At 34.5% G+C, this 11857-nt stretch overlaps 1 protein-coding gene across 1 annotated transcript; it reads right to left on the bottom strand.

Annotated features, from left to right (window-relative positions):
• Window positions 1-7996: 7996 nt before the first annotated feature.
• On the bottom strand, window positions 7997-10269 carry LOC105803657 (uncharacterized protein At1g65710). Its single transcript, XM_012635997.2, has 2 exons — window positions 9056-10269; window positions 7997-8971 (listed from the first exon to the last, which is right to left on the bottom strand). The coding sequence occupies exons 1-2, from the start codon at window positions 10193-10195 to the stop codon at window positions 8198-8200; spliced, it is 1914 nt and encodes a 637-aa protein (XP_012491451.1). The 5' UTR covers window positions 10196-10269; the 3' UTR covers window positions 7997-8197.
• Between the last annotated feature and the right edge of the window lie 1588 nt (window positions 10270-11857).

Raw genomic sequence — 11857 nt, 5'->3', positions numbered from 1 at the left:
TTTCGCATTTCAACTTTTTGAATTTAAAGTTAAGGGTGAAATTTTATTTAACTTACTGGTAAAAATAACTTTATGTTAATAATCTAGTTTTTTCTTTAACAAAAATTTTAAAAAGGAATAATCTCACACTTCTATACTTTGTACTTTAAAAATGTCAAATGTGGTACTTAAACTATCGATGTGTTTTATTATAATATCTAATATTAGTACCGTTATGTTTGTATTTGATAGGAGTATTATCTTTCATAGCAATAAATTCATTTCAATTAGTAATTTTAGCCACTTACATGACTTGTTTTTGGAGAAGAGTTTTATTTATTTTTGAAAATGTCTTATTTTTACAAGAGTTTTATTTATTTTCTAATTCCAATTTTAAATTTGTACTAACTATTCTTTATTTTACGTTTTAACTATTGTAATACATATGTAATAAAATAAGTTTTTCCTCATGTTATTACATTAGTAACCAAATGAGTCATTAATGAATTGTTAAACCAACCAATGAAAATTTGTCACATTATTTTTTTTTTGCACATCATCTTGTCCACGTGGATAATACAACATTATGTGAAAAATAAATAAAGTAAAATTAAATTAAATTAAATTTATGGTATTTAATAACCAAGAATTTAAAGTCTATGTATATTGATTTTGATGTGCTCCTATTGTTATTGCAATTAATAGCTAGCATCTATTGTCACAATTTGCAACCTAGTGACAAAATATTGCATTCATATTCCATCAAAATTAGAGTTTGTATACTTGATAATCTCTAACGTATAAGACCTCTAATATGTGAGCATGTAATGTTTTGCTTTATGAATATAATGTAAAAATCATTTAGTTGCTTTCTAATTATCGATACACGAATGGCTCAAATATATGCACAACATCCCAACAATATATGCAATATCCGGACGCGTACAAACCTGAGCATATATTAAATTCATTATTGCTCGAGCATAGGGAATCTTTTGCATTTCTTTAATCTCAAAATCATTCTTGAGGCATTGATCAAGACTTAACTTATTACTTACAAACAACATGCCATTCACATATAAAATTAAAGATAGAACCTTACTCCCACTGAACTTGCGGTATTTATATTCATTAACTGAATTCATCTCTAAATCGAATTAGATTATCACTTGGTAAAATTAGCAATACAATTAACGAGAGGCTTGCTAAAGCTCATAGATGGATTTCTTTAATTTGCAAACCATTGGCTTTGCATCATCGGACACAAAATTTTCTAGTTGTACCATATAAATCGTTTCATCAATGTCACAATTGAGAAATGCAGTCTTGACATCCATTTAGTATAGCTCAATGCAAAAATATGTCGCTCAAGCCATTATAACTCTTTCTCTAGTGGAGCTTCTAAATAACATTCATTCTTGAGGTTATAAAGTTTGTTACTTGATGGGGAGGTTCAATAACATTGTCTTGATCCAAAAATGTTATTTGAACAATATCAGGTACAATAGATTGTTCCTGAGCTTTATCAATAGCAATTTGTTATACTATACGTGATAATGACAGTAGGAATGATAACAAAACAATAAGAAAGAAAAATAAGAAGATGCAGATTTTACGAGGAACACCCTTATCGGGAAAAAATATGGGCAAAGGAGAAATTCACTAGTGTTGAAAAACCACAATACAAGAGTTTTGCGGCTATGTGCAATTTTTAAAGGGTTAAACAACCCGTCTAATAGAAGAAGTATAGTTTTATACTGATTCAACTTGTGTGGCAAGGCCCGTACCTTTCAGGCCCTCGAACCTTCACCCCCACATATCCCCAATTTCGCCTCTCTATTTTATTTCTTTAACAAATGAGTTGCACCTCAAACTTTTCAAGCCGAATCAAATGGGATTCGGGTCACACAAGTCTAACAATCTCTACCTTGACACTAGTTCTCAACGAACAAGTGCTTCACCTCTTCTACGAAACCTCTTAAAAGGTATTCTTCAATAATGAACATCGACCAAGTCTAAGCAATGCTCAAATTTGGCTATAGAAAGTGACTTAGTTATCATATCTGCAGGATTACCATGAGTGCTAACTTTTCTCACAACAATATCACCACGAGCAATAATATCACGCACAAAATGATACCGAACATCAATTTACTTCGTCCTCTCATGAAACATTTAATCATTCGTAAGGAAGATGGCATTCTGACTATCACAAGACACTGTACTGATTTGAAAGTCTTTACTAGTTCACCAAAGAGTCCCTTTAACCAAATAACTTCTTTACAAGCCTTAGTAATTGCCATGTACTTAGCTTCAGTAGTTGACAAAGAAAATGTAGTCTGCAAAGTGGCTTTCCAACTGATGGCGCAACCCCCAAATAGTAAATACGTACCCTGTGACAGACCTTATTTTATCAAGGTCTCTAGTAAAATCAAAATCAACGTGCTCAAGGACTCCATCTCTAGTTCTTCCAAACTGTAAGCAAACATCAATAGTATCTCGTAAGTATTTGAAAATCCACTAAATTACTTTCTAGTGTTCCTTACCAGGATTCGCAATGTATATACTAATTGCACTAACTGCATATGATAAATTTGGATGTGAGCAAACCATAGCATACATGAGAGATCCCACTACATTAGAATATGGAACCCGTGACATGTAGTCAATCTCATAATCTGATTGCGGAGACAAGGTTGATAAAAGTCTAATGTGGGCTACTAATGGAGTACAAACAGGCTTAGCACTTTGCATATTGAACTTGTAAAAAACTTTCTCAATGTACAATTTCTGACTTAGGTACAATTTACATATTTTTTTTATCTCTGAGAATCTCCATCCCAAGTATCTTTTTTACTACTCTCAAATCTTTCATCTCAAATTCTTTACTAAGCTGGGTTTTGACATTTCTTATTTCTTCTTTATTTTTCGCTGCTATCAACACGTCATCAACATAAAGGAGTAGATATATAGATGAACCATCACTACTCTTCTTAAAATAAACACAACATTCAAAATTGCTTCTTTTGAAATCATGAATAGTCATAAATGAATCAAGCTTCTTGTACCACTGACTAGGTGACTGTTTCAGGCTATAAAGAGACTTTTCTTGTAAGCAAACATAATCCTCCTTTCCTGAGACTATAAGCCCTCTAGTTGTTGCATGTAAATGCCTTCCTCAAGTTTTTCATGCAAGAATATTGTCTTTACATCTATTTGCTCAAACTCGAAATTATACATGGCCATAATACCAATCAAGGCTCGAATCGAACAGTGCTTAACAACTGGAGAAAACACACATATGAAGTCTACACCTAGAATCTGACTATAACCTTTTGCAACCAGTCTTGTTTTATACCTGGGTTCTTCAACTCCTAGTGCCCCCTTTTTCTTATTGAACACTCATTTACAACGAATAAATTTTTTACCTTTAGAAAGTTCCACTAGGTTCTATGTACTATTCTTATGAAGTGATTTCATCTCTTCTTGCATAGAAATCATTCACTTGCCTGAATCTTCACAACTAACTGCCTCAGAATAAGTAGATGACTCTTAATTTACATTTATATCTTCAGCCACATTTAAAGCATAACAAACTAAATCAACCTCAGCAAACTTTTGTGAAGGTTTAATTTCTCTTCTGGGTCTATTCTTTGTAATAGAATATTATGGTGTTGACTTTGGTGAAGAAAAAACTCTACTCTAAGTTTCTGTACTAACCTGAGAAGTAGAATTTGTTGTAGGTCCTGAATCAATTTGAAGCTCCACCTACTCCACATGTGTGTCTGATCTCTGTTGATCTTTATCAGAAAATTCTTTAAGAGGTAAGTTATGTAGCATAGTAGTCTCATAAAAAATAACATCACTGCTAATTAAAACTTTCTTAATTTCAGGACTCCATAACTTATACCCTTTAACACTAGCCTTATATCCAAGAAAAAAGACACTTAATAGACCTAGGCTCCAATTTACCATTATCAACATGAGTATACGTGAGACACCCAAAAGTCTTCAACTTAGAATCATCAACAAGAATACCAGACCATACCTTTTGCGGAGTCTTTTTCTTAATAGCAATGGACGGAGACCGATCATTCAGTAAACTGTTGGATCCGGTGCCCTAAGTGTAGTATTTTTGTCAATGCACACTTGTATTTTTTTTCCAACAGATTGGTTAATAAGACAAATTCATTGATAAAATTAATATACTTTGTATAATTGTCCTCACATGGTTTTCGTACGTAAAAAAATAAAAGCAAATGTTACTCATTGGTTGTCTATTGTTTAAACTAATATTAAGTGCTATTACGTGGTTAGATCGTAGTACCAAAAACAACTTGTATTAGGAGACAAACCTAAACATGTCTTTAGTTTAATCGAAAATGAGCAAACTATGGTTAGATCGTAGTACCAAAAAATAACTTGACAAACCTAAACATGTCCTTAGTTTAATTAAAAATGATCAAATCGATTGAAAGGCTAATATGTCGTCTATCAAGTCCAATTAGGGAGATGTCTTGTCTTGGGTATTAGAGCAGATGATGTGACTGACTGGACTGACAGTACATCAAATAGGACCTAAGCAGAATAGATCCTAAATTCGTTTATGGACTTATTCACTTGTGACATTTATAGTGTGACATACCTAAATCTTGAGTGGATGGTGGGCTATGTATGCGTGACTCATATACTTTAATGTAAGTAAAAGCCTAAGTTAGAATAAATAAGGAACTGAAAGCTAGTGCGTTGGGTGTACGACTTCTGTAGTATGTAGTGTTATTCAAAATAATGGAATTCATAGCCTAAAACATAAGTAAATGATATCCTCTCATTCTCATTACATGGTTGATGAAAAGTAACGTGACTATGGGTTGTTCGTCTTTGTAATGGATGACTTGATCACTATTTGATAATGATTGACTTTTCATGAAAGAAGATTTAATTGTTACCATAAGATAAAATATGATCATATTAGGAGAATAGATATTATCCCAAAGATATCAATGATATCCTATGAAGGTAACACATTAATGACAAGGTCATTGGACGAGCACTGCGTAATTGCTTTCGTAATGGTATGTCGCTGAGGAGAGCTCAGTCACAATATTATAGTAGAATGACTTCGTGACTAAATGAGTTTATAATTAATAGGCGAAAATCTAGAACTTAATTATAAATCATTTGAGCCTCAACTACATATGTTAAATCGATCCCTCTGCTAGTTCATTGAAACCAGAAATGAATTGAGTGTTTGAATAGAAATGAACAAAATGAATAGAAAAAGAGAAATGAGAAACATTCAGGAATGATTATGGTTTTATTCGAAATGGAGAAATGGAATCATTTGGAAATGAATATAGGTTTCCAAAATGAAAATGAAAATGGAAACTTGCAATCCTATATAGGATTAGTTAAAAAATGATGGAAGAATGAATTTATGTTTTTGGATAGTTTTAAAGCCCAAAATATGAAAATAAATCATTCGGTTATAGTGAACAAGTAAAATTGTCAAAAATTTTATTAGGGTAAAATTGGGATGAGAAAATTATTTAATATGTAAATATTAAAGTTTATTGTTCAATTCATCCGTTCTGCAATGTCATTTTTCTGTGGAGTACGATTAATTGTCAAGTGTCTCACGATTCCTTTTTATTTGTACAATTCATTAAACTCATCAGAACAAATTTCCAAGCCATTATCTGTGGAAATTTGTTCTGATTGTGTCAATACCTGCAATTCTATATGAAACATTATTTTTCATCAAAACAAAACCTTATAAAATAGTGCAACCAGAATCGAGAATACACTCCTCGCTTACTTTAGAGTTGTCAACAGAAGTAATTAGGAGTTCACCATCACTGTAGTCTTTTACTACATCAGCTTCAAATTCTTCCGGTTGTTTTCTTTTTTTATTCGCACCCTCCCTTTTGATCTTATTTTGCAACTTATAACACTCAGCCTTAATGTGCCATTTTTTTGTAAAAATTACAGGGTTTACCTCTGTTTAAAGATTTCGATCTACCCTTAGCTTTATTGTCAAGATTTTGTTTTTGTGTTCTCCTATGATTATCACTAGTATTTCGTTTTTGTCTCCCACGAATAGTAAGACTCTCTCTCCTTTAGAGTCAGATCCAGCTACAATATGTTTTATCTTATCATACAAGGCTAAGGAATCATAAACTTCATCAATTGTGAGAGATTTGCGACTATACAAAATTGTATCTTTAAAGGTTGAATAAGAATAGGGCAATGAAAAAAGCAGAATTAACCCTAAATCCTCTTTATCATACTAAACCTCAATGGCTTCTAAATCCAAGACAATTTCTTTAAAGATAATTAAGTGTTCTACCAAAGACTTACCTTTTTCCAAATGATGAGAATAAATGTGCTACTTCAAATGCAACTTGCTAGTTAAGGTTTTCGACATGCAAGTTGCTCCAGCTTCAACCATAACGTAGCGATTGTCTTCTCGTTCAACACATCTTGTAGAATTTCTTTCGACGGATGCAAATGTAATTGCAATACGGCCTTTCGATCATTACGCCGCTTTTCTTTAAGTGTCAATGTTGAAGGCATCTTATCAACCATAGTAAGGCATTGTCCAAATCTATTTGCACAAGAATTGCATGTATCTTTACTTGCCACAATGTGAATCTAGTGTTGTGATCCAATAGCGGAATATCATAATTCAATGTCACCATTATTATGATCAACACAAGCAACCCAAAGGCTCTGATACCATTTTATTATACTATATGTCAATAACGATAATAGGAATGATCGCAAAACAGTAAGAAATAAAAATAAGAACACGCATATTTTACGTGGAAAACTCTTATCGAGAAAAAGCCATGGGTAGATAAGGAGAAATTTGCTAATTTTTAAAAACCACAATACAAGAGGTTTGCGGCTATGTGTAGTTTTTAAAGGGTTAAACAACTTGTCTAATCGAAGAAGTATAGTCCTATACTGATTCAACTTGTTCATATCGCGTGGGCGAAGCCCTCGCAGCCCCGATTGAGTTTAGTGGTGGATAGGGATCCGTGGTGGGCTACAGCCTCAGGCTTCAGCCCTTGGACCTTCGTCCCCATAAATCCCCAAATTTGCCTCTCTATTTTATTTCTTTAACAAGTGAGTTGCATCTCGAGCTTTTCAAATCGAATCAAATGAGATTCGGGTTAGACAACTCTAACACAATTAAATAAATATGTTGAGGAATATTAACATCTTCAAAGACAATGTCTCTAATTCTCTAAAATACTTTATGACATTTCATCTTAAAAAAAAAAAGAAGAGAAATTCACATTCTCTAAAATACTTTTGTATTAATTTAGAAGATAAAAAACCACAAAACTTGAGGATTTCAAGATGTCGATGGGTTCAAGTATATTTTGTATCTAATTATATTATTGAATTTTTCTTACTAATGTGATATGGCAAGACTTGGTTTATGATTTTAAGTTTTATACGAGTTTTTTATGGTTGTAACATTTTAGGTACAACATTTTATAATAATTGAAATATTTGGCAGATTTTTCTAGTATACTAAATATTTAAATTAGTTTTATACTATCAAATGAATTAATTTAGCTATTGTACTAATAACAAGAATTAAATAAAGTTAAATTTTAATGGAGATAATAATTTTTAAGCTTTTATAGCTCTGCAAAATTTTTTTTTTGTAGTTGGCATACAAATAAATAATATTAATTTTCGTGTCATGTTTTAAACAGCAAATGCTCAAGTTTTTATACTAAATGGATTTAATATTGAAAAGACTGATTAAAAAGTTATTAAAGTGTCAATATATAATATTAAACATTATATGTGAAAGTTCTGAAAATATACAAATCCAAAATAGTGAGATCACTGTTTAAAATTCCCTTCGTTAGTGTGCACAGTACAGGCCTTAATGAAGTTGCTGACTATATGATGAAATTTTTTATCTAAAAAAAAAAACCTTATTTTGATGAAATTTGCAGAGCCAAAATAGTAATGGTGTAGACTGTATAGACAATTGGAAGAAGCAAAATTCAAATAATTAAATTATAGGCAGAAAAAAGTGGTTGGTAAAGTAAGCAACCAAATACAAGAAAGTCTACAATTGAAATCAGCAACTTCAAATTGCAAATGCAATCGAGTGAAGAACTTTCGTAGCCGATTGGTGCAGCCTCTATCTTGGCACCAGCATGTTCGTGTTCAGAGAGTCTTTCTAGTTCTATTTTTTCATGCCACTGCCTGCTTCAGCAAAGGCATGCCTCTGGAGTCCCAGGGGACTGTTGTAGTCCTCTTGTCTGCTTTTTGTCCTTGAACTCCATCGATCCGTTGAATCTGCTGAATTGGGTTCCCACGAGGAGGATGAAAACCCCCAATGCTGCTGCCCGCTGGCCGCTATACTATTGCTCCCTGATGATTCTTGTTCCTCCATTTCTGCCCCACCACCACCTCTCCTAACTGTCACGTACTTGTGAAAACTTGGCTCCATCAAATGATCACTTCCAATTACCTCGGATTCAACGAAAGGGTCTCCCGCTTCCGTCATTTTCCTCTCTACAGTCATGTTGTTGTAGGCGTTCTTGTTTGAACCATCTGTTGGGAGACCTTTCCTATCAGAGAATGCACCAGAGAGGTTGGAGCTTGTAGTGGAGTTGAGGTCAGCAACTGCTTCCAAAATGGAGCAGGCCTTGCTCACGCACGCTGGGAGTGAAAACTGAGGAGGATTGCTGTTGTTGTTTTGGTGAAAATTTTGGATGTCTTCAAGCAATAGCGTTGTGTATGACGATGGGATGGGGTTCAACAAAATTTCTGGATTCAGGTCCAGGTCCCGTGACCGCCTTGAGGATCTGCTTCTCGTTAATTGTTGAGGTTTCAGATTGTCAGCTCCGACCTTGGGTGGCTGTGTCTTGACATCTTCAACATTTGTAGCAATGCTGCCAGCTTTATGGTTGCTACCTTGAACACTGGCTTTGTGGTTCATCTCAACATTCGATTTCTGAAAATACAAGTCCTTTTATGTAAGTAATTAAACCAACATCGAGAAACAAACTATTGAAGCAAAATGAAGAGGAAGTACTACCTTGATTCCTCCTTGTCCTTTGTTGGTGGCAGCTGACTGTGGGTATGCAAGTGAGTTGGGATCAATCTCGCTCAATGGGTTTCTTCTATAAGGCGAATGCTCTGCTTTCCTGGAGGAACTTCGACTAAGAGTTGGTTGTTGCTGATTCTCATTGCAGCCTTTGAGATTATTAGTCCTTGCAGGGGACTGAGACCGAGGTGAAGCGGCGCTCCTTGAAACACCTACTACACCCGCCTCTCCCACATTCCTCTTCACAGAGATCCTTTTGATGGCATTAGCAGTAGTCGTGGAAGGTTCTACACCGTTGCTGCTCTTATCCATTGCCAATGAAGAAACGGTTGCCGGAACAGAGACCATCTTTCCGGGCCTGTTACTGGCATTGGCAGCATTATTACCATGGGTGCCTTCAGTGTTCTCTGATCTTCTTCCTGGGGATCGGCTCACTCGTCTTCCACCACCGCTGCCGTTAACTCTTTCTCTGCTCCCGGAGCGTTGTTGCTGCTGGTCTCTTTCTCTGCTCGGAGTCCTCCTCCTTCCTTGAGAAGAAGACCTACTTGATTGCCGGTGGCGAGGGCGGTCGTCTTCACGTAAATTATCATTCCCTTTCTTCCTCGAACCATAATCAGTTGAAGCAGCAGCGCTGATATCATTGTCGTTTTCGCAATCGAAATCGTAACTTCGCTTGGAACCGGAGTACTTCCTGGAAGGCGTTTTCCCCGAGGAGTTGCTTCTGCTAAGCCTTCCGCATTGTATCAAAATGGCATCTACTTCCTCTTTAGTGCAGCCGGACGTCCTCACAGCAGCATTGATGTTGCAGACGACGCCTCCTTCGGTGGAGGCAGAGGAAGCGGGCTCGTTTTCGGTTGACTGCGTTGGATTTTGCGGCGGAGGGGAGCGTTTGTCTCTGTCATGGCTCTTTCTGTGTTTTATGACGAATATCTCCTTCTTCACCAAGCTCTCCTCTTGGCTTGCTTTCCCAGACTGTTCTTCTTCAGTTACCTGGTGAACCTTGGGCTCGCTTCCGGTTTTGAGGTTGGGCTCGGCCGCTAATGGTGTTAGTGCAGAAGAAAGAGGAAGCGCGGTCGACTGAGGGTTGTGATGGGGGGAAGAGGCTTTCTTTTTGCTGAAACAGCCACCCATTTGGGATTAGTGAGAGAGAGGAATGGAGAAGTGGGAGATGGGAAACGGTGTGAATAGGTTAATGAGGGTGGGGTATATTTGTTTTTAAAACGCACAGCTTTTTTTGGTATTTCAAATTTTGAATACATGATCTATCCGTTAAATTTTAAATCCACAGAATCAAAGAGACGTTGGATGACCCGACTGACACACTCCAACTCCTTTTATTATATAATAATATCATTTGGTAGACTTATATATTTGGATTTTCGTTTTATAAAAACCTAATTTTTTTATTCAAAACAATGAATTTAATGTCAGACATAATTTTAATTATCGGAATGTTACTTGATTTTGTAAGGAAGGAATTAATGGCAAGTTACTTCCTCCTTTTCTGAGTTAAACAATGGGGAATCTTCCCATTTTCAAAATTTTATTTTTTACATTTTCTAACATATTTTTTTATAGGAAAATAAAACACGAATATGAATTTCACATTTTATTTAGATGTCGAGATTCAAGAGTTATATACATGAAAATGGGAAGAATGTGTTCCCAATGGGAGATTTATATAGTTTTTTAAGTCTCGTGGGATAAGTGTGGAGCATGAAAACATCACATGTATATTTTCATACGCAATGGAGACATACTATAGGAAAAGTATGAGGGGCATAATCGTCAGCTAGTCACACCCAACTTATCTCCTAAAAGGATATTTTCAAGCTCAACCGTTGGATGATTGAATTCTTGAAAAATGAAATCTTCACTAGTTTCCATCCATTGCACAGTTGACCTCGGCATCCCGTTCTCTATTGTAAAGCTGAAAATGTAACAACTAACAACCCATTTTCAGTAAAATCGGAACAGTGATTTCGGGACCACAAATTTGAGGTCGGAAGAAAATTTATTTTAATATTATTTTATGGTATACAGTACGATAGAAATATCGTATGAAAATTTCGTTAAGAAATTTTACCGTTTACATGCCTAACTTGATAAAAAATGACTAAATTGCATAAAGAGTGAAAATTGAATTCTACTAGTTAAAAGTATTAAATAGCTATGGAATTTAAAATTGGAGGTTCTTATATAGCAAATAGACCATTTGGAGGAGTTAGTGGATAAGTATGATTATTCATCATTGGAAATTGAAGAAAATATTAAGGTTAATTTTGGAAATTAAAGATTTAAAGTAATATTAAATAAAAGAAAAAAAATTTATTTTCATAATCTTTCATCAAAAAACATGGAAACCCTAGCCATGGAAGCTTGAGTTTTAGCAAGCTTATTTTGCTCATTTGGGTAAGCATTCTTATCCCATTTTTAATGATTTTTATGTTTCCGAGATCGTAATAGCTTAATCTAGCTATCTCAGAGATTAATTTACAAAACTGTTAAAGTATTAGGGTTTTTCCATGGATGAATATAGTTGAATTTGGAAGTTTTATGATAGAAAATGAAAGGCTATTGTTAGATAAACAACTTCAGAAAGAGAATTTTGATAAAATTATCAATTAAGGACTAAATTGAAAAGATGAAAAATTTATGGAAAAATTCTAAATTTTGTGAAATACATGGGCTACTATTGGTATGTATGAAAATCGGCTAGGCTTGAATAAGGATTAAATTGTATGAATTTCATTTTTCGAGCCTAGGGACTAAATTGTAATTAATTAAAAGTAT

Source organism: Gossypium raimondii, chromosome 11 (genome assembly GCF_025698545.1).
Source record: "Gossypium raimondii isolate GPD5lz chromosome 11, ASM2569854v1, whole genome shotgun sequence".
Taxonomy (NCBI): Eukaryota; Viridiplantae; Streptophyta; class Magnoliopsida; order Malvales; family Malvaceae; genus Gossypium; species Gossypium raimondii.
The sequence above is the reverse complement of the archived record's forward strand: the minus strand, read 5'-3'. Positions and strand labels throughout refer to the sequence as shown.

What these genes read in the sequence shown, in the direction of transcription:
- LOC105803657 (XM_012635997.2), bottom strand. Translation starts at nt 10,195, where the DNA reads ATGGGTGGCTGTTTCAGCAAAAAGAAAGCCTCTTCCCCCCATCACAAC. An exon ending in AAGGACAAGGAGGAATCAAG is followed by an intron (nt 8,972 to 9,055) that starts GTAGTACTTCCT and finishes TTGTATTTTCAG; the next exon opens with AAATCGAATGTTGAGATGAA.